Source organism: Watersipora subatra, chromosome 4 (genome assembly GCF_963576615.1).
Source record: "Watersipora subatra chromosome 4, tzWatSuba1.1, whole genome shotgun sequence".
Lineage (NCBI taxonomy): Eukaryota > Metazoa > Bryozoa > Gymnolaemata > Cheilostomatida > Watersiporidae > Watersipora > Watersipora subatra.
In genome coordinates, this window is record NC_088711.1 from 12,919,573 (window position 1) to 12,944,143 (window position 24,571).

Consider the following 24,571-nt stretch of genomic DNA (forward strand, 5'->3'; position numbering starts at 1 on the left):
CATGCAATGCGAGGCACTGTAAGGCGCCATAATCTTCAGCTTAGTTTATAAACAAAAGAAATTTGGGTTACTTTACTGTAAAATACCGATGATATACAGCCCTCAAAAGATAGGCGATGGCTATCATATGGACTGGGTTTAATTAAAACTGTTAGGATTGTGCTAGCCTGGATTTCGGAGCTAACACAACTCTCGCCGGGTGGTCGCGTTGCCTTGTTAGGTTTTTGAAAACACGACTCGCTGTTAACATGTCATTAGCTCATTCAGTCAGTAGGCCTCGCGGTTCACAATAACAAACCTCGAATTTCTACAATGTAGGGGTAACAAAAAAAAAACCTAACCTAACTAAAAAATGGATCTATAGAAAATAAAACATTTGAAATTATCTACTTTTACTAATTTTGAATTTGGTAGGTGTCGTAGTATATGCTTAAAGTTAAATACAATTTACCCAAAATGACCAGAACAAGGTCTTTTTTTCCTAGTTTTTTGATCAATATTTTGCCTCCCCCTAATATAAAATGACAAAGTCTTTCATCCATGTCACATTGTTTTATCTGACCAATAATATGGGACAGCAGGCAAAGCTGTGCAGTGTAGTTTTCATACTCAAAATCTAAATATAAAACTGAATTTGGGCTATTTTACGATTGCGACTATTAATATTGTGAATGGCAACTGACTGATCATAACGGTGACAATATTGGGCAACTATATTTATTTGAAAACAAAATGAATTCAACAGATCAGTAAAATAACCACTATTGTTCATAATATTTGTAAATTTACGAGGGGCTATATTCAGCATATTTGTTTGTTCGGGTGCCATGTTCGGGTTCATCCCAACAGAGCTCGATCATTAAGCCCCGCCCTTCCCTATCCTTGTTGGAGCTGTATATCATTGAAAATACCAAACACTTTAGGAAGCCAGAACTCCTGAACATCAAAATGCATTATAATTCTTTCATGTTCTCATAAGTTCAACAATTCCTATGGTAAACATGCTTGGCAAACAGGAGGATATGTCTATATCTAAGTAATTTATATTTTGTTGAAAAGTTTCAGACGTCATGAATATGACTTGTTAACAGCTGTATCCACCCTCTTGACCTACCTGCCAAAAACAGCTATTTCATTGATGACAAATCGCTTAACAACTTCAATATGGAAGTCATAAAGATGGAATGAGATGGTTTGAGCCTCAAAGACCCCGTCCTGCACTGATTCATCGAAAGCAGTTTGATTTTTTATGATTTCATCAGGGTATAGGATAGTTCGAGTCCAGTCCAGATACATAATCCTTGCATCTTTATTATAAGGCTCACTATTAAACAGTTATGGTAAGCGTTGTAGCGGTACAATGCATTGATATATGGACTATGCAAAGCCAACTGATATAACAAATACATACTTTTACGTAGGCCTATCTATGAATTCCATCTACAAATATCTAAGTTTATCTTATTGTTCATTTGCACCCGACATCGGTGAAAGCTTTTCCTATTGTTTCTCATCTCAGCATTCCAACAGCTTATACCTTATAAGTACTCAAATGAATACAGCTAGATAAACCCTATTATCTATCAGAGCTGATAAGTTGTAAGTACAGAGTCCAGCCTTCACACTCTCAACAAGAGTAAATAAGATTATTGTGGTAATCAGTCAGCGTAAAGCCAATCAGTGATTTTCCCTCCAGTTATTGGATGAGACGTAAATCACACATTTTAGATACTATTTAAAAAATCTTAATTGCTGAATTATGTTTTTTATGACGGTAAAGAGACTACTCACTGATGGTAGAACGTTACCTGTGAAAGAGTCTGGTAAAATCTTGACAATGGAGAGGAGCACCCTGTGGTAAGTTTTCTGGTAATGGAAGAGAACAATCTGGAGAGATGACAAAAAGGGTCTCGTCTTGTGCATTCTCATCACGTTTTTTTGTTACAACCAAATATTTTGACAAGGATTGTACTGTCAAGGTTGCATAGAATATCTACAATAACATGCATGTGTATGAACGTCGCATACATAAGTATATGTTGTATTAATACTAATAAGTAGCATATATAATCAATGTATAATTATAATATACACATCGGGGTACAAATAGCGTGTGTAAATGTAGTTCTAAACTTCACTTTTAATGTACGTATATGACAATAGAAAATGAATTCAACATAAAATTACCTGATAGGATGTACCAAGATCTATTGTTATTTTTGTCTGATTGGTCGTGTTAGATGCTATCCAATAAGTAGTCAAATCTCCATCAGTTATCTGCTGCGCCAGAAATGACTCGTCACTAAATCGCCGAACAGTTTCACCACCATTAACAGACTGGCAAAGAACTCCCGCATAATTTTCATCATTGAATGACGGCCATCTTCGAAATATTGGAAAGCTCTGGTTACAGCTGCATTCAGGTGATGGATATACTGATGGCTGTGAACAAGTTCTCATCATGTACAGTTGTCTGTAACAACACAAAATTCAATGGAATCACTCTATTAAGGAGGAAATAACGCTACAGACTTGTTAGAATATCACTCTATTCTGGAGTATTTCTTCATTCAACTGAATACAAACACTGCAAACAAGCTAAATACAGTATATCATGTCTTTCACAAACATGAATTTATCTATAAAATAGGAAACTTCAATACTCACTCAGTGGTGACAGTTTCATTGAATATCTTCCAGTCATCAATATTGTATCTAAATGAGTCAGTAGGAGGCGCTAGAGTAAGACTGGTTAGAGCTATGTTTGCCGCAGAATAGATGACTGTTCCATTCAAAAGGAAGGCAACACCCTTGTTGTCACCTGACTGCAAATGAATGGCAATAAAATGTAGTTAAATTGAACAGCTATTGTCATAGATACATTTATAAATACCTTCATAGATACGTTCGTAGATACATTCATACACTCGCACTCGTTTTATACAGCATAACTCTATGTATAGCATAACTTTATGTATTGGCAGGAGACTTTTTACCATTAAGGCTAACTGGTTAGCTCCATTGACGTCGAGTGCGGCAAAACCACTTGCCTACAAATAGATAAGAGGTACCTTAAAATTTGAGCAGTAAATGGTAAAAACAAGTAAAGGAAATCACATGCACTTATATGTACATACAGACTGCTGAACTGGTCCAGTGCTCTTATCAGATTCACTCGTTGCATAAAACAAATCACAGGTTTGTTTCTCCTGAGATACGTTGACTCGGATCAGCACATTGTAAGCAAATCCTTGGAAGGTGGCATTGAGAAAGTCACTTTCTCCATCCAAAACGCTGCAATATAAAGCTACAGTCTACATAGTTTCCTTGCGTAGCAGTAACTACTAGTGAAACTAGGCACAACCTTCATACCTAGTCTGAACATGTTCTTTCATGATTATGTTAATCTGTTTGTTAAAAACAGTAAAACATGAGAATATGACTGAGCTTCATGCATGTTCACTGAACAAATAGAATTTTAAATGCTTTTTGTGGTTGCTCACAAATATTTCAAACGAAACTTTAGTGCTTAGATTTAGGTTCCACCGCCAATAGTTTTAGCCTACATAAAAATAAAAAATTGTTTCATTTAATATCCGATATAACATCTAAGCAGTTAATCAGTCATTCAACTAGCTGTCAGTCTAATCTTTAGTCCTATAAAATATTAATCATTGTGTGCTGGTGCAGAAAATTAATGCATTAATTTGAAATGCTGTCAGTTGATCTCAAATTTGATGTTTAGACGATGCCTTACTTTTACCTATTGGTATTATACAAGTAACTTATATTTGAAGTGTTATTCCTCAATGGCAATGACTTCATTTTAAATTTAAAACAATTTATCAATCAATTGTTTAGGTGAAAAATGTAACTTTTTCATATTTTTGAACACAAAAATGAATCTAGGTTCAGCTGTTAGAAAATACAAAAATAAAGACAGATTTTCTAAAACACTTCAATTTGTGGTTAAGACGTTTGAAATTTATCTTATTTGCTAGTAAACTGACTTGAATTAATGCGATGTCAGTTAAATTCTTTGCAGCAGTAATTATAACAATAATAACAATAGTTAAAATAAATCTTTAGAATAAAATCTTAATGACAGTGATGCTCACTGCCCTTTCTCTCTTTCATTGCGTCGAGTGTTTTAAATCTTTGTATCTTGATACACTCGGTCTAGCACCTGTACAGGTTGTCAGTCCTTATCAAATAATACAAACTATTGACTTAAGTTTAAAGGAATTAGTAATAAACAGAAACAAAAGATTGCTAAACATCAAAACTGAAATACTTAAAATGAATACTGCTGCATAATATAACTCATAATTAATATTACTATAATAAAACTACCCATAATTAATATTACTACAATAAAACTACCCATAAGTAATATTACAATGATAAAACTATTGCTGTAAATGATACTTTGCTTATTCAAGCGTGACCCGACTGCGAGTATTTATGGAGTCCTAAGTCTTGTAACTCATCAATCATCTCTTCAACTAAATTAGACCAAACTCACTGCATTAAGCATAGTTCCCATATCGATTGCGAGACCCGGGCAGTAACTTGCGCAGCAAAACGCTTGTGACGCTAGGCTCCGCGGCTTCTATTCACATATTTGCTGCATCGCTAATAATCGCATAAAATGTTCGCTCGCCATGCCCTTTCGATAATGGTGACCATCACCTGTACAGTGCATTTCGGAAAAGTTTTGCCTGCGGCTTTTCGCGAAATGTGAACAGCGCTAAACTTTTACGTTGACCGCCGGCAACTACCTGCGGTACTCGGCGGTACCCGGTGTGTAAGTTCACATTTCACCGCAATAGCCTGTGGTGCTGTCATTGGTGCTTTGCGATGTATATGGGAACCAGGCTTAACTTACATTGTTTTTATGTGATATAATAGCAAATATAAATAGCAAACCTGGGAGGATTTATAAACTCTTGCACAAGTAATGTTCCGCTCGCTAGTATCGTTTGCAATACTATGTCGATAACGAGTTAGAAGAAAATTGGTATTCAATTTATTACATACCCGGAGACTGAGAGAGACAGCACGTAGGTTCTAGCTACGCTCCAGTCAGATTCAGCTACATTTTCTCCTGACAGCAGGTCACTTTGGCTGTTTGCCGGAGTAATTTGTTGGATATTTGGAGGGCTGTCGGGACTGTCGGAAGTACATGCTGCTAAGCATTCAATAATCTTGAACCTTTGTCCATTAGAATCCTTTTCAAGAAGATCGCCGACGGCAAAGCTTCCGATTGGAAAAAAGCCTGAGAAACCCAAGTCACAGTGATCATTGGGTGACGCCGTTATCCTTTTGAATAATGCAGCATTGAGCAGAGGGCTGCCAACGGCGATAGAGTAATCCTGATTGGCGGGAGATGATATATTAGAGCCAGTGAGTATATAATACTGTTCAGTGAGACTTATGAGAGAGGAAATAGTCAGCAGCAATGTGACGATCATTTTGGAGATTGTCTACAGCTCCAGTAGCTGATATCTACAATATTCAACTAGTTACAACTCAAAACAGGTAATGACAGGTAGTGACAGGTAATGAAAGGTAATGGCAGGTAGTGACAGATTTATGGCAGTAAATGGTAGGAATGGGTGTTTTATCGTAACCAACTATTCAAAAAGAAAATATGAAAGCAGAAAGTCAAGCTCTAAGTTTGCATGAAAAACTGACTTTTCTTAAGTCAATAAGCCAAATGTAGACTTTTTAAAGACCATGAGTGTATCATGAAATAATCAGCGAAGGAAGCCTCCTTAATGCAAAATTTTAACAATGTGAACACGTATCTACCCACTGATTATTATTTGGGAAGAACTTGTCAATGCGCAAATGTCCACTACTTACCCATAGTGCACTGATAAATATAGTTAGCCTATTGCTATCTACTCTCCACTCCTCACAAATACTCTTTTGGTAGTACTAAGCAGTTTCTGACATACTCAGTGAAGAGAATAAACAAAACAACGTATTGAAGTACTTGGAAAGCTTAGAGTCACTTGGTAAGCTCTTTATGTTAGCAGAAATCTAGTACATATACTACATTTATGTACTATTATACTATTCTATATGTACAGTAGATATGAACTATGATAGCTCACTCTGTACCAACTCTATAATCATTCTCTATAGCCACACACATTGGCTGAATGACTTAACCTAATCTTCAGCCTTGGAAACTGGGTAAAACCGTTTTGTTGCACAGGATAAAGCTGTACACATTGAATTTTGTTTGTACTCTCTTTGCTAGCATTTCTGCTTATGTATATCATGCTATGTCATTGTGACTGTGTATATCATGTTGTATCATGCGCTACCAGCTTGTGCCACAAGCGATGATACCTGCTGTCAGTCTTGTCTATAACCCAGGAACAAGAAGCGACAATGGTTGCTAGTGTCCTGTCAAGGCTTAACATGCCTGGAATGTTGCCAATCAACCAGGGCACAGAATGCGCTGGCAATCCATTAGCAATATCTAGTTGGTTGATAAGAACTTTTCATTCTGCAAGGACTCCCAAAGTGTGACAGAGCGTGGAGGCTAGACTAGGTAACGATTCTCATGGTGCATGGTGTTGCTATTATGTTTGTTTGTTATCTCGCTGATTGGATGAGGCGAAGTGTTATCTACATGTTTGGAGCGGACAGAGATGGAATTATTAAGAGGCTAAGCAGCCTATTAGCCAGCTTGAAAAGAGATAAACTGATACGCATTCAAAGAAAGATTTCTTGATGCACTCGAGTGTCGGCTTTGATTCGCCTTGTGTAAGATCACTGCGCATGATGATACGAGAAACTCACAGCTAAAATTTCATAGCGTGACTGCCTTGCACTGCCCTCAGACAAATGCCTCCCAAAGGTAATTCACGCAGTGAACCCCAAATGCGCAAACTGCGGTGGGCACACAGTCCGTCATCAGAGCGCTAGCTATCCGGAATGTCATTGTGTTAACTAATGCACTCATACAAAATATTAGTCCATTACTAAGTAAGTGAAGGATAGAACAGCCACTACTCTGTCATCACAAGTCATTTAGTTCACAAATGAGCAGACTAACTCACAGCTTCAGCACTTGAGTTTATCCCTCAAGTTAACCAATGAGAAAGCAAGCAGCAAGCTGAGCCATTAGTATACAATATACATACTGTAGGATTAGTAGCGCTGCCATCTAATAAAATCCTTCTAACAGACAATCACTTCAATACATATGTAATAGTTGGCCTTCATGACACTGTCTGGCACATTCCAGTGAAACTGCCATTTGCTGATATGGAAATCATCTACTATCAGCATCTCTTTGTTGAAGTAAGAGATAAATAGACTGGAGTGGATCCTAGGCGGTGTACATATGCGTCATCTGGTTTTACTATATAGTATGTTGTAAAGTTGTGTACTAAATAATCAAATAAACTAAAATTTCAAATACTCGAGAGGCTATATTTAACCGTAGAAATGTACAGTCTATTTAACGAAGAGGTCAAATGTGTGCATTGGTATATTTTTCTTTCATGGGAAGGTGTAAGATTTGAGTAATCAAGTGCTTATATATCCATGCATTTGTTGTTGTGAATCCAGTCAGTTAATCTGAACACCATTAAGTACGCTGGTGGACTGTTTAATACTGATAAAAAAATTTTTTAATTGAAATGCTTTTTTTTATCATCAGACAATTATTTTACAGCTAGATGAGAAAGTTCGGTTATGCGTTAGTCTATCATTACGTGAAAGCGCTAGTGACAGCCTGAAAGGCGCCTAACTAAAAACTTTGTGCTCCTTGGGCTGACAAACGACCAATTTCTTCATATGAACTTTTCAGTAAAACAAATGAGTACACATGTACGATTAAACAGTACATCTTGACCTCAGCTTAGCTAAAAGATCGAATCGATTAGCAAACGATTGCTCGAAAGTTGATATGACCTAATTAAACAGACTTATTATTCACTATGAATGCATTTCATTACGGTCTGAATATTTATAGCTTTTGTTAGATGACAAGTAGAAATCTAGAATTGTTGTTATCTTTATCGTGCTGAACAAACACAGCTTTTAGCTATACAATAGTCTACAATATACGTACATGTATAGTCACCTGGATATCAGAGAATGTAAACAGCTCCGTCGCATTAGGGATATTGCTGTTAGCGAGGAGGAAGTAAGCGCAAGACCTCTACCTTAAACCCCCATAGATATGTCTACATAGGGAATAAACTCACAGAAATAGCTTCTGCGAAAGAGTTTAACAGAAAGTATTCAGCAAAGGACATTATGTAGTGTTTCGTATGGATACAAATATCACAGTAAGAAAGAGAAAGTTCCTATAAGCAATTTATTAATAATAATACAACTACAATATAGAAGAAGATATACAGGGTATATATGAGATAATTATGCTATTTTATATGAAAGCTTATCAAACACAATGTGTAATTGCAAAATTAACTTTCAAGTTGGAAGTTGTGCCCTTTTAAAGTCTGGTAGTATGGTAGCATGCTAGTTGTGGTCTAAATTACTATTGATACCTAATAGATCACCATTAGCAAGACTATAACTTAGGTATATTTGTCTTGTTTGATTAGCTTGCAGCAACCTGATGTTCCAATGAGTGAGTTGCCAGGAGAAGGCAGAAGAGAAGTTAGCTACCCATCATTTTATATTAATACTAGATGAATGCAAGGCTTGTACAGGTAATAAAAAGGTTTTTGCACCAAAAAATTTTTCAATTAACATATATACAGTATTTACTGTTCTAACTTTTAGATGAAAGTGTTTGTTATTTACTGTTTACTGTGTTTACTTTTGTGCAATTCATACTGTACTATCTGTAGTGGCTTCTACAGCTCTCTACTACCGGTAATTGCAATAGTATTGCTGCCCATATGAGTTACAACATTTTTCTTTTGGCCAACAATTCTAACATAATGCTAGGTGAAGTAATTAGCGTAAAGCCATGAAAGATCGACATGTATAATGTGCACAATTTATTCCTTGTGATAGGCAGTTCAACTGTGTAGTGTATCGGATCCATGCCTCTAGGAATGTTGGCTGCAAAACTGGAGGCTGCGAGTTCAGATTCAGTGCACAGCTGATTTTTATATACATATACATGTACATTTTTATATTTTGTATATACATGTATATACAATATATTCTTATATTGTATATATATATATATAATATATTCTTATATTGTATATATATACAATATATTCTCATATTGTATATATATACAATATATTCTTATATTGTATATATATACAATATATTCTCATATTGTATATATATACAATATATTCTTATATTGTATATATATACAATATATTCTCATATTGTATATATATGCAATATATTCTTATATTGTATATATATACAATATATTCTCATATTGTATATATATATGCAATATATTTTTATATTGTATATATATATATACAATATATTCTTATATTGTATATATATACAATATGAGAATATATTGTATATATATACAATATATTCTTATATTGTATATATATACAATATAAGAATATATTGTATATATATACAATATAAGAATATATCATATATGTATATGATATTTTCTTATATTGTATTTATATAATATATTCTTATATTGTATATATACTATATTCTTATATTGTATATATATAGCCTATATATATGTATATATTATATATATATATATATAATTATACCGGTAAATAGAGATAACTAAGTGCAGCTAGCCACAAGCCATAGCAACAAGGCAAGCTCCGAACTTGCACCAAGTCAAATACATAACTAATAAGGACACTGCACAGCAAGTATGCTAGGCAGACAGGTGATTCATGACTAACAGGAGAGACAAAGAGTTAAATTTGTGAAGAGTTTCAGCAATATATGCTCATAAATTCAACAGTGGTTGCTGTTTTGCTTCCTTTGAAATGAGTATTTTCAACAAGATTTTTGTAGGCATGTACATATGCATATACATGTACCTATGTACATATGAATGTACCTATGTACATATGTACATGCATACACATATGTACACAGGTACATACATACATGTATGAAAATAGGTAGACATATACACCTAGCTACATTTGTATATACCTATGCAGAATTATTTTCTCAAGTTTTTAAACTCATCTGCTCGTAGCTAACGGGTACAAAATAGGAATAGGCAATAGGCTATCCATGCATCCCAATTTGCAGTATACAGTCAAATCTCGGCACGTGAAGTCAATCTGTTTTGATAATTGCTTCATATGTTAGAACAACTGTTAGGAAACTATCATATGTTAGAACAAATTTTTATAATAATACATAGTATTTAGTTGATTTCATTCCATATCCAAAATAGCATGATAAAAAGTCCAAGTAATTGTAATAGTTTTAAAGCAAATGCATTATAAATATAATGTGGCTTTCCAAAATTCCTGGAAACGATCAACACAACTGAGATGCAAAGAAGTGTGCTATTGTGAACGACTGAGATTTTGATGTGAGTGTTCAAACTCCTAAGTCCCTGGTTGAAGACCCGTGCTTGAGTACACACTACCACTTGCTTGAGTTAACCAGAAGTTAAGATGAAGAGAGAAATTTTGTGTGTTACAGTGCAGGTTTAGCTATGTTACAAATCCAAGAAATAAAGAAGTTAAAATCGATCCCTTTTACATGAACACAGCAAGCTCCGATGTTTTTGGTTTGATTTTGCACATGGCTAGAATTGTTATCAATAAGAGTCGAGATGCCCATAAGAATATTTTTTACACATTAGGATTTGCATACTAGCTTCGTAGGCGAATCAAATCATGAACATTTGTCATCATTTTTTAGTCAAGGATACGGACTATAAGATGAAGCTCCTACAGGAACACCATGGAACCTTAAGGAAAGCCAAAATGACAGCAAATGAAGGTGCAGGTAATGAGATGGATAGTCACAAGGTATAAAGAGAGTGAACTGCATATAATTATCATTGCTTGAGTTGAACTTTAAGGCATTAAATAGACTACCATATTTCTCATGGTTAGTATTGATAGGTAAAATCATCACAATTGATTGCCTTTATTCTCCAAATTTAGACCGAATGTTACTTTAAAACTAACTTCAGCCAACTAGGTTATAACATGAGCTCAGATCATCTATACCATCAACCAGCCACTACTTGAAGAATGTCTTTGAAAAAGTAGTGGAGTCATCACGAACAGAGGAAGTGAAAGAAGAGACAGCCGAAAGAGACAGATCTGATAGCTACCAGAAAGAAGGGCAAACCTTGTGAAGTGAAGCTTGTTGTTGAGGGTCCCTGGAGACAAGTACAGCAAACCATATTCCAGAGAGCTTTCACCAGCACTACCTGCCGTAGCACGCATTGAATTGTAAGGTGAAGGTCTAGAGAAGCGTGACGAAGGACCTTGTGAATGTTGTTGTAGCCCGCAGCCAATGAAAGGCGTCAAATGTAGGGCTTGAATTGATCGAACAGGTCGCTTTCTAGGAGTGGTATTGTATTGTTCAATCTTCCTCTATCAAAGCCTTTATTCGCATAGACCATACAAGATACAGGCACGTGGCATTCAACTGAGCAGGAGATGAATGACTTGCAGACGAAAGGAGTTGAAAAGGAAAATTTGTCAGAAACCTTTGAAGCATGCACTTTGGTATAGGCCTACTATACAGCATAAAATAATCAAATGTTATTTGCCCCACATAAACACTCCTTATCTACGTTTGCCCTAGTTATACAGACAGAGTCAGAGTTGGGTTTGAATTGTATGAGCAAAAATCTAGGTTAGTAGTTGACTCTTATGCCTGTATTCATATCTTACAGAGTACACGTCTCACTCAGTCTGGTCAGATGGTATTTATGGTAGATGGTATTTATTACGCTCCAGTTGAAGATCTCACTAGACATCTAGCCTCTGCACTGAGCATAATAGCTTATTTAGAACCATATAATTGTATAGCATTCATATATACCTTGGTTGAGAAATAACCTAGACCCCTCTGTTGGACAACTAAAACTCTTAATTACAACATAGTTCCTCATGGTAAATTTAGTCAATAGCCATAAATTATATATTGAATTAATAATCATTTTCTCCCAATTTCAAATACATAATATTTATCTATTATATTTATCCTGATTTTCTCCTGATTTCAAACATGCAAATCAAACAGCGGTACAATTATGTATTTGAATGATTATGTAGGCTAAATTCTGAACATTTCTTTCTTTTAAGGTTGAAAATAACAATCTGTACGGATGTGATCGCACCACATACGTCTTTATTTGCTTACTTAAAGTCATACAAATGTTTATGACTAAACTCACAATAAGTAACAATGCTGTAAATAAAAATTTTAATGTTTCAACAAAGATGTCTAATATATTTTTCACACTGCTGTAGCTATAATAGGTTACATAAGAACTAGCAGAATCATCGTTGGGTGCAAGAGAAGAAGTCATCAGGATGGAGTGATGGTACAGTCCTTAAACAAATACCCCTCAACCTCTGAATACCTCCAACACAAAAGAGTTTATGTCAGCCCCAGTATATAGACCAAACGCTCATCATATGGTCTATGTACGTGTTGCAGCTTCACTCATGACTAGCAAAGTCTTCCCATCTGACCACAGCTTGTATCTAAACAACGCTTTATGACTCACCAATAAATCTTTTTGATTGAGTTGAGCCAAAGGCAGAGTTCTTACTACTGCCCTCTGTTCTGGTTTACCACTGGCTTTACAGCCGGACGCCATAGATTAAGTTCGTGACAACAAAGAGCTGGGTTACCCGCTCTAAGCGAGAGCTGTCTCACGAGGATCAAAGCTGTGTGGTAGTAACTAGTGCTAGCATGCACAGCCATGTGAACATTTTACAATTCCTTTCTTTTGGCATGTATGGAAAAACATCAGTTTGTTGATGATCCCTGAGGCCAATACAATGCTATACATGCATGTTTTAACTAACTCGTTTCTATATATAAATCTTGGTGTTTGTCTTTTGTTTGTCTTCTGTTTGCCTTTTGTAAATTTCCTGTTTGTCTTTTGATTTCTGTCATCCATGTGTCCAGTTATAGCGATTAAATTCTAGCAATAAAAATCCCATTTCACAGAGGATTTGATCTCGGAACTTCCAGTTCTGAAAACTAGCGATCTAATTTACTACACTAACAAACGTTTAACTGACCGTAGCAATAGATGATTATAATGACATTCATTACATCAGGTAAAATACTCAGGTAAAAGTCAGGTAAAAGCAATTGGGGTTATTAACTAGCACCGTCGATCGCCACGTTACGCGTAATGTAAGGATCAATGGTGAAGCGTGTTGTAACAATAGTGTGTTTGAAGCCAGGTTAATAGTCGTTACGTATAACGTAACAATCATTGAAGCCAGCTTAATAATTGTTAGTAATAATTGTAATAATTAATAACTTAACGATTATTAATTTGGCTTCAAACGCGCTACTGTTTTAGGAAAGATTTAGACGACCTAAGAGGCAAGTTACTCAAATTCATTGGGAAATTATTTTATTGCCCGCGCATATTTGTACAAAAGTGAGCATGAGGCATGGCAGGCAGGTATGAAGTGAAATTGTAATCTATTTTGAGTAGGATCAAATGTGCTAGAGTCTTACGCAAAATTGAAGTTTTCCTTAAAAAATGTAAGTTAACACCTAGGGCACTAATTGGAAGACAAGCTTACCTAACTTAGCATAAGAAGGTTTGATAAATGCTCTCATGTTTGTAGATGTTTAGATGAATAAAATGGCTTTCTCTTGGGCGCTGTCGACTAAATGTCTCCAGATACGTTTGGTATCATTTTTCCATAGAAACTAGTCTTCTATAGCAACTAACATCTAACTAAACCATCCGTATGATAATTTGCATAGGGCTTTTTTTGATACTCTTCCATGTTTAGGCCCAAAAGCTTTTGGGTTCACTATCCAGGCGGGGCATTTGAGCTGAAGAAGACATTTTTGTGAGTGATTTTAAAATGAGACAGCTAAAATATTGGCCAATATAGTGCATAGAGCCACAACATTCGGCTTATCAGACTGGTGCTGTAACCAATTAAGCTTATCAGCCACCTTCGGAAGCCTCATAATAATCAGCCAATCAGAGATAAAGACCGCTAATTTATGTTTTATTTTGCCTATTATTTGTGGTATTGTTTAAAAAATTACTAGAATAAAAAATAATAAACTTAACAAATCAAATGGTATTTTTCACCCTGTCAACACTGAGTATGTCTGCTTGTTTATATAATATCAACAGAGTATTAAGGAATTAGACAAACTAAATATAAAGTACTTGTATAACAAACTATAACATCATAGAGCATTTATAAAAAAGTCAGTGTATACAGTATATATAATATATTCAGGATATCTATAGAGTATTTATTGCAAAGTTGTAAAACATTGATCTGTGTATCAATCATGTGTATTTATCTGTCTATAACAAAACTCAATATCATTAGGTGGTGCCAGTTAAATCATCAGCTGTCATTTGAAAAAATCTTTTTTACATAGTTTTCTTCAATGAAGTATCGAACTACACTTCTAGCTGCATACAGAGTTTATACAACTCATAAGAAAGGGCAGCAAATGGTTACATTATATTTTAACTACTTTCAGTTTTTTAGCTTTTTCAATACTGGATAATGAGAGATTCCCAGGGTTGATACTCTGAAAGAAACACCTACCTGGCTAGGCCCAGACTTGGATATTGTACCCCCAATCATCTGTTTAGTAAATTTGAAATACACCCCCTAAACACCGGGAGCTCCCGGGGGGGGGGGGGGGGGGTGCCCAGGTTCCACGCCCCGCTAAACATCCAATATGATTCAGAAGCTATAAAAATAGGAAATAAAAATAGAAATGTGGAAACCCCCCTAAAGTAGCAAATTCACTGACAGTGCCCCATGGTCTGAAACCCCCCTAAAACGTGATTTTGGGCCGAGCCTAATGGGCCCTTTGGGTGGAGTATCAACCCTGGGAAAAGATTAAACCAGAATCAGTCTTTTTAATGTTGAGCTGCATGTTTGTCAATCTCTTACTTTCCATCTCACATTATCATTAGAGCACTTGACTAGTCCACTACAAACTTTTAGCTAATAACTTTGTCAATGCTTGAAAATATGGTCAATAACTGTCTAAATGTCATCGTAACTGCTTTCAGAATGTTCGTTAATTTCTCCTTTATACTAATTATGTTCATCTCCGCTCATCCATGCGTAGAGTGCCTCTTGTTCAGTACCAAGTGTTGAAGCGGAGGCCTGCGGTTTCAGTATATTCTAAACAGCTCCTTTACGGTATTAGCTAGATGCTGGTCTTTAAAAAACATTGTCAAATATTCATGTTTTCAAGTTCTTAAACTTTATCTTTGATATCCTTAAATGCTCAACAAACCGAATGTTTAAAAATTTGCAATTCATTGAAGTTCATAAAAAAATTACGAATTGAACAAAAAATCACTATTCATTATCATAAGTGTTCAACCCTGCGATGCCCAGGATTTTGTTCATTTGTAATCAGATAGCCTGCAGGTGGGTGTTTACAAAGTTGGTTTTCAGGAACCAGACGTTTGTACCAATATTTAGTTTGGAAGCCAAATATTTTTATCAATCTGACAGAAGGCATGGAGCATATGTGTGCGGAGTTTAGATAAAATTGGTCAAAAAATTCTGGAAAAACTGGAGTGTTTACACAGACTAACAGACAGACACAATAAGAGATTACTTAATAGAGGTTTTTATTTTGCATACTATAATATTTAACCATAATAAGTCTACATTTAAACTACCATGCACCTTTGTCTTTCTCTCCTTGCCGTCAGTCAAGTCAACCAAGACTGACTTTACTACGGTTTTGACGTAACGGCAGTCCACCATGACACTCTGTATTAGCAGTCATTAACCATCTATTGACCCCTGCAAAAGTACTGATACAGCAGCAAGCTGAGCGACCTGGACTTATAAGCACTCTGATGAACATCCTAGTAAACTGCCATAGCCATAGCTCCCCTGATTGACTGCGGAGCGAGAGAGTGATTAATGAGCTAGGTCTGCTAGGAGGTTCATCTGCCATCTGTAGACCATCGGTGTACCATCTGTGTACCTAGGGGTGACACGATAGAAAGTAGCAGCTACCAGCGTGTTTATCTCATGAAAAAGCTATTAAACTCTCCCCAGGTTAAGCTGGATGATTAATCGGCTTTAGAGTGTATAATAACGATAATCGAGTGTTTCAAAGCTATGACATGAGCTACCGACTACATCCTATTGTAAGACGTAGTACAGGCCTGGCTACTGTCTAAAAATGGCTTCCATCTGCAGCTACAAAACTATCGCCAGACTATGGTTTCATAACTTGTTTTGTGGTATCACTGGTGTTAGGATTGTTTAAAGGTTGACTTGCAACAGAATTCACATTACAGTTATTTGGTATCAAAAGATTCACCATGTTTTACTCTGTTGTGTTGTAGGTGCCAAATATGTGGAAATGTGATTACAAGCTCTTAAAAGCTCAAAAACGAAAAGCCGCCGTAGATTGGAATCTCTTTATTTCGATGACGTAACCACGAAATTTGGTTATCGTCTTGTCACGTATGTTCTCACGTGAATTGAAAGGCCAATACAAAGCTCAATATAAAACTTATCGTAGCACTAGTTTATGACAAACACCTCGGGTTTCACCAAAGACCCTGTATCAAATATAGATGCTCGCTACTTTACAGCTTTGTTTCGGCATTATTCAATCGTCAAGTCGTAATCTGATCATGTGACCCAATACTTCGCAAATAATTTTTGCAACACTTTTCGATTATCACAGTTGACCAACAGGCTCGTCATGATTATCAGACAATGATATGTACTCCTTCGAGCTAAGGTTAAAAAGTTTAACGATTTTTTACGGTAAGTTATAAGATATCAGTGCTAAAAGTGACAGCATTACAATGACGATAAAATAGACGCGTAAGAACAATAGACATAGTTTCATTGAATGCGTGAAGTATATTTGTGAAAATATTTCGACGAATAAGGTTGCAAGAAAGTGTTAACAGAAACCATCTCTCACAGCTACATCGCATTTGAGCCGTTTTGGAAAGAGAATTTAAACTACGGCGGTCTCGTGGGGCTGCGATTTTCTGTTCGTTTTTGACCTTTGAAGAGCTTGTAATCACATTTCTACATATTTTGCACCTACAACACAACAGAGTAAGACATGTTGAATCTTTTCATATCAAATAACGATAATGTGAATTTTGTTGTGAGTCAACATTTAAAGATGTTTTCAGTTTAAATCGCATGGTTAACATATGCTCCACAGATTATACATATTGGTGTGTATCGCTTCTGCAATATATACTGCATACGTGATATATATTTCTTATGTGGTATGTATTGCATATGTGATATGAATTTTATATGCGGTATGTATTGTGAAATATTATGCACATCACATATATGATATGAAATGCATATATGACAAGTATTGCATATGTGATATGTAGTGCGTATATGATATGTATTGCATATGTGGTATGTAATGCATATATGATATGTATTGCATATGTGATATGTAGTGCGTATATGATATATATTGCATATGTGGTATGTAATGCATATATGGTATGTATTGTAGTTCTAGTATACACAATATTATCTATTGCTAAGTAGCTGATCGTAAATCAAACCCGATTATTTTTTAATGTTTCTGTGGCTCTTTCAAACCTGATATGTGAATTTTATTTTGATTTGTATTTATGTATATTTTAAAGCATTTTTAGTAATACTATTTGTTACTTTATGAATAAACTTTAGCGCAGTTATAATTCAGAGCACATTATGGCATCAAACAATTGAGACATCTGAGACGCCTGAGACGCCTGAGACGCCTGAGACGCCTGAGACGCCTGAGACGCCTGAGACGCCTGAGACGCCTGAGACGCCTGAGACGCCTGAGACGCCTGAGACGCCTGAGACGCCTGAGACGCCTGAGACGCCTGAGACGCCTGAGACGCCTGAGACGCCTGAGACGCCTGAGACACCTGCACAAGTAAAATATGTAATGATCTACCGATTCTGACAACACATAATAATGTGAGATGAACAGAAAAACTCACTTTATTGAAGATGCGCAGGGATCTTTGAATTGCATTGGTACCGCTTTTATGAAAAATGCTGTACCACTCATTTCTTTGAGTTGATCAGTTTATATTCATTTTAATATCAGTTTTAATATTTTTAATAACTTTACCTATCAGAATAGCTTTTGTCTGTCCTTTGCTTATAATACCACATTTTTACTTATTACAATGTGTTTTATTTGTCACCAAGATAACTCTCTATAATAAGACTGCTATTTGACACTCGGTATGCAAATGCACTCAAACCTATTGCAATCGCTTACAATTACACAAAAACTTCAAATATTAGCAAGGTGTAAGTAAACTTTGACAGTTCGACACGAGTGGGAATCTTTAATGTTTGGTATATTTATATATGTAGTTTGACCTTCCCTAAAATTCTGTTGAATGCACATAACATGAGCAATACACATTATCGTGCAAGACATGAATTAAAAAGTAATTAAGCATACTAAATTTAAAATATTTTAGACTAATAGAAATTAATTTGTGTGCAGCAGGCAACGATTATATTTAGATTGAATGTGTTTCCATCCAATAATAATATTCATAATGTCAAACAATATTTAGTGATAATATCATCATAAGTTGACCGAAGCAATTGATGATGCTGTGTAGAAAGTGACACCTCCCAGAGGTTGTCAGACAAACAGCAAACTGCGGTTTGGGATGTCAGAAGAGTTGGCTGAAAAAACAGTTAAAGTAGCTGATGATTTAAAGTGTACAAAAGAGGAGCTTTAGTTATGTCTGGTGTGGCCCAGAAAAGCACAACAGGAGATCGTATGTGGTTGGACAGTTAAGTGTTAACAAATGCAACTGTTAACAAATGCTACTGTTAACAAATGTAACTGTTAACAAATGTAACTGTTAACAAATGCAACTGTTAACAAATGTAACTGTTAACAAATGTAACTGTTAACAAATGCAACTGTTAACAAATGTAACTGTTAACAAATGTAACTGTTAACAAATGCAACTGTTAACAAATGCAACTGTTAACAAATGCAACTGTTAACAAATGCAACTGTTAACAAATGCAACTGTTAACAAATGCAACTGTTAACAAATGCCACTGTTAACAAATGCCACTGTTAACTAATGTAACTGTTAACAAATGTAACTGTTAACAAATGCAACTGTTAACAAATGTAACTGTTAACAAATGTAACTGTTAACAAATGCAACTGTTAACAAATGCAACTGTTAACAAATGCAACTGTTAACAAATGCAACTGTTAACAAATGCAACTGTTAACAAATGCCACTGTTAACAAATGTAACTGTTAACAAATGCAACTGTTAACAAATGCAACTGTTAACAAATGCAACTGTTAACAACTGTAACTGTTAACAAATGCAACTGTTAACAAATGCAACTGTTAACAAATGCAACTGTTAACAAATGCCACTGTTAACAAATGTAACTGTTAACAAATGCAGCTGTTAACAAATGCAACTGTTAACAAATGCAACTGTTAACAACTGTAACTGTTAACAAATGCAACTGTTAACAAATGCAACTGTAACGATACTTTAATACCAGAGTTTATTTACAACTTTACTTAACTTTATTTAAGTCTTTTATTTACAATATTCTTAGTTTAAACAGGAAGTGAAAATAAAACAGAAACTTTATAAATGTAAACATTTTAAGATGGTAACACTTTGTATGAAATTTAGTTGAATTATTTATTGCAGGCGAATTATATGTTCATCCGTTTTAATATTGATGTTTATCTACGAAGAATGTCATTCAGGTAGACCTAAGTGACCACTTAAGTTGCGTCTTTTAAAATACGTATACCTAGAGACGTTTGATTTAGCAAGACCATGCATTCCTCAGCCCATTATACATGTAATTATATGGGATGACTGGTAAATTCCTCACATTCTGCCGATCATATTGAGACAGACTATTCAAGCTGTCTGTCAGCTATTATAATAGAGCATACAGATACATGTAGGTATTCTGTATAAACTGTCATATTTATCACAAAGCTTTATTCATTAATAATGCATCAGGGCATCAGGAACCGGTGGTAACGGCAAATACCAACGCAAAGAAAATGGTATTTAAGTCCGTTCAAACTTATTTCAATAGCAAACAATGAAAAGCTTTATCAACGACCTTGACCAGTACCTCAAGTGTTTTTTGTTTAATCTCATTGTTTGAACCACACTTACATCAACATTATCAACAGAGTTTATTGATATGTTATTATGCTTACGTGAGACTGGATACCCAACTAGCTCTAAATCAGTTCATTTTAGTTTATGTTGGTTGTTTATCATATGAAGAGTTGTCACTTTTACCGCTTATGAATGTAGATTATTAATGATTAATCAAACGGAGATGAAAGTAACGATACGTCATTTCGCAAAAAACAGAAGGAAAGATGACACATGCAAAGTATAGCAAATCTAAGAACAATCCAGTTTTTCACATGCAATTTTTAATTATGTCTATTTTTGTAAGCCAACTTTGGAATTTGTTGACAGAGACTGTGATACACATTTTTCAAAACAACTTTGGATTTTGTATAGTCGCCAATATGTGATGACTTCTTGTGTTCTGCCTTGTTACATTTATGTGAATTTACTCAGTAAGTGCGTAAAGTAACTCAATGAGATTAGGCAAACGACAGGGGGGGGGGTATTTTTTACTCCTTTAAATTTTATTGGAGCTTTGCTATAAAATCAGTCAGAGGGCTAAGCTACACTTACGCTTTATAAATGAAAGTTGTGTAACTTAGAAGCATGTGGCAAGTTCGTGAAGGGCGTGTTCACCCTTTCTGCACTGCAGCCGGCTATATCTATAGCACAGGAGCACAGGCTATAAGATCTTTGCAGGTTAATTGCAAGCAATAGATATCAACTTGCAGAGAAATTTCTCAGCTTCCCAATGTATCTTTATTTAGCGATTTACAAGTTGGAGGTAAGTTATAGCAGGCTTTTTGCATTCGTGTCCAAGGTTAAAACCGCGCAACTCATTGACTCAATAAGTCGGACAACTTCAAGCTGGAAGCCCTCATTAGCGAAATGGTTAAGGGCATGTTAAGGGCATGTGAAAGGCATGTGAGGAGCATGTGAAAAGCATTTGCAAAGCGTGTGACGGGTTATGAAGAGCATTTGGAGCGAGCGTTGATTGCATGTGAAGGTGATGAAAGTACACAGGATTTATAACATGTAAAGATGCTGCCAATGATATAATTATCAAAGCAAAAGTAGGTATATCACTCATCTTATTCATTCTGCGCAAATTTTATGCGGTTTTACTATTTATTTCACTGTAATAGTAATTTGTGTTTATTGCCAGTTTATCAATCTGATAGAGATGGTATTGCATCTGATTTACTGTGAGAGTTGGTCAAGGCACCATAGACCAGGTCGTCATGAATATTTCAGATTCCTAGCAACATGCAAACAGACTGTTGAAGAAGCGAACAGCTTCATCTCTAGCCAAGGATAAGCTTAAGTGAATAGAAGTTATTTGCTCTTGCCATTGTATAAAAGGAAGTGCAGCAGATTTATTTTCACAACTGTAAATAGTAATCAGGTAATCAGGTTCAATCATAAGTTGTCTTCTCCTAGCATGCACCAACGAGCCAAACAAGCTGTACGCAAAACGTTTGCTATAAAATTTGAGTCAGCATTTTTCATAACCTTCCTTTGGTGCCTTATTTTAAACTATAACCTGTACGATAAAAGAGCAGGTAATATATTAAATCCATTAAACTAGGTGTAATACTGTTTTTAAGGACAAAAGTAAAGCATCATGTTTATTTTGTGATAAGATTGGCAGGTAGGGATGACCAGCAGTAGTGAAGAAATCATGAATACAAGCTAATAGAGAAAACTTCTAGGTGCAACCTACTAACCAGCTTTTGATTCACTAACTGTTCGTAAGTCTATTTTAGCCTGAGAGCTTCACAACATTTCATATCTGAATATCACATCTACTATCAGTGAAAAGTTTTTCCTAGAATAAGCACATTGAAATTGCGGTTTCAAGAACCTTTTGTTAATTAATCACCGTTGCTATGGTAGAGTAAAACTTTTATAAAATAAAACAAAGGGTATAGTCTAGATGCATTCGAATACATGTATTTAGAGTAAACAAGAAGTGTAGCTATGCACATATACACAGAGATTAATCGATACACAAAAAGCATTGCCTACATAATCCGTACAAACAGGCCTCGTCTAAATAATGAGCAGACAACATGAACTACGTTCAACTGCTGACTGTTATCGTAAAAAGTTGATTCGTGGTTAGAAGTTATAACAGTACGATAAGAATTTTAGGTGATTGCATATTTAGTGGATGATTTAATAAGTTCTAAAAATGTTTTGTTTGAGTTGTAAAATTGTTAAAACAGATGAGCTCGTCATAGTGGCTCAATTTTTGGTACAAAAGCTGTAGATGGATAGCAGCAAGGTCTCAAGGTCTTAATCTATTAAAGCAGTGCCTTGTTCATTGATGTTGGCACACACATGCACACACGCGCCCCTCATACATGCACAGCCCTGCCGTACACATGCTTACCATACACATGCCTTCCCGCACACTTGCCTACCGTGCACATGCCTCATGCACACACGCTTTACACACTTCTCATGTACGCCTCATGCACAAACACTTCACACACTTTTCAGTCAACTATTTGTTGAAAGACGCACATCTAGTGCACACACATCTCACGTGCCTTACACACATGCCTCCCTCACACGCGCTTCATGCATAATGTGTGAGGCACACATGCCTCATGTGTGAGGCGCACATGCCTCATGCACACACGCTTCATGCATGAATCAAGCTCCCATGTCGATAGTCATGCCCACAGTCGATTATTTATTGAGGTAGTCAGAAGCCATAACAGTCGACTATCTATTGAGGTAGCCAGGAATCATAACAGTCGCCTACCTATTGATGTAGTCAGAAATCATAATGGTCGACTATCTATTGAGGTAGTCAGGAATCATAACGGTCGACTATCTATTGAGGTAGTCAAGAATCATAACGGTCGACTATCTATTGAAGTAGTTAGGAATCATAACGGTCGACTATCTATTGAGGTAGTCAGGAATCAAAACGGTCGACTATTTATTGAGGTAGTCAAGAATCATAACGGTCGACTATCTATTGAGGTAGTCAAGAATCATAACGGTCGACTATCTATTGAGGTAGTCAGGAATCATAACGGTCGACTATCTATTGAGGTAGTCAAGAGTCATAACGGTCGACTATCTATTGAGGTAGTAGGAAGTCATAACAGTCGACTATGTATTGAGGTAGTATTATCACTACATTGCATGGTTGTTAACTCAGATATTATTAAAGCTGCCTCTTACCAAAACCTGTAAATTTAACATTGATTGTCGATGTTATGGCTTCCTTTTTAGAATTCAAACAGCATTTATTCACATGTTACAAAGAAGTTTCATACTATAGACAAAATAGTTTTGTCTATAGTATGATGCAAGTTTGTTATGGTTACTCTTATTTGTTACTCTGCAAGTTATGCTAGCATGTTTGTCTAGTAGTACTGCAAAAAACTTTTGTTGAAGATTATTTGGAGCCAACAGACTCATAATAGTGCCCATTCTAACACAATCAGACTCATAATAGTGCCCATTCTAACACAGTCAGAACCGTAAAAATTTTACCTTGTGAGATTTTTATTCTTATAAGTCAAGTGTCTAACCACCATATTTTTTTGGTGACGACACAATAATTTATACTCTAATGAGGTTACTATGTTTAAAACAGTTTAGTTTGCTTGTTTCTCTTCTCTCCAATTTATCTATTTTATGTTTGTGTAATCTCAGAAAAACTATTTGTGAAGTGATAATTTTTCTTGTTATATCATCATCTCTTTGTTGAACATTACATGATTCTCCGAGTCTACAACAAATGACAATAACCTTTGGAATAATCCACTTTTATTCAGTCATATGTAGACAGTGACAAATGTTACTTGGGGAAGTGGCAATCTGCTCACAGATGACTTATTTTAGAAACAGCCTTAAAAACCAAGTCATAAATGTATTACAATTGCTTACTGCTAGCAAAAATATGAAATAAAGAATTTTTATTAAGACATTAAAGAAGGGAGCAGACAAATCTTTGTATGACAAAATTGGATTGCGTCATATTTTGCCAAACTTGTGTGAATATTTGTCAAAAACAATATTCTAACAGCTGTTTGCTTTAATAGTTGCTACTGATTTCGATATGTTAGATTCTACCATGCAAGTAAATTCACTTTCTCATTTTCTTTTTAATTATTGTTGATGTTTAATTTATTTATTTTCCTTTCTTTTCCACACGACCCGATTTTCTTTTGTTGACACTGGCCGATGAAATGAAGTTAAAATCATATAAATGTGAGACCACCATGCTTAATTTAT

The 24,571-nt window shown here is 35.5% G+C and overlaps 1 protein-coding gene across 1 annotated transcript in view; it reads right to left on the reverse strand.

The window, feature by feature from the left end:
• Positions 1-11,350, reverse strand: part of LOC137393231 (uncharacterized) — a 27,105-nt gene extending 15,755 nt beyond the window's left edge. The window contains exons 1-8 of the mRNA XM_068079687.1: positions 11,278-11,350; positions 5,041-5,508; positions 3,138-3,294; positions 2,997-3,050; positions 2,668-2,825; positions 2,188-2,473; positions 1,809-1,993; positions 1,115-1,324 (exon numbers count right to left, since the gene is read on the reverse strand). Coding sequence (XP_067935788.1) covers positions 1,115-1,324; positions 1,809-1,993; positions 2,188-2,473; positions 2,668-2,825; positions 2,997-3,050; positions 3,138-3,294; positions 5,041-5,474 — 1,484 coding nt within the window. The 5' untranslated portion in view covers positions 5,475-5,508; positions 11,278-11,350. The remainder of the gene's footprint in view (positions 1-1,114; positions 1,325-1,808; positions 1,994-2,187; positions 2,474-2,667; positions 2,826-2,996; positions 3,051-3,137; positions 3,295-5,040; positions 5,509-11,277) is intronic.
• Between the last annotated feature and the right edge of the window lie 13,221 nt (positions 11,351-24,571).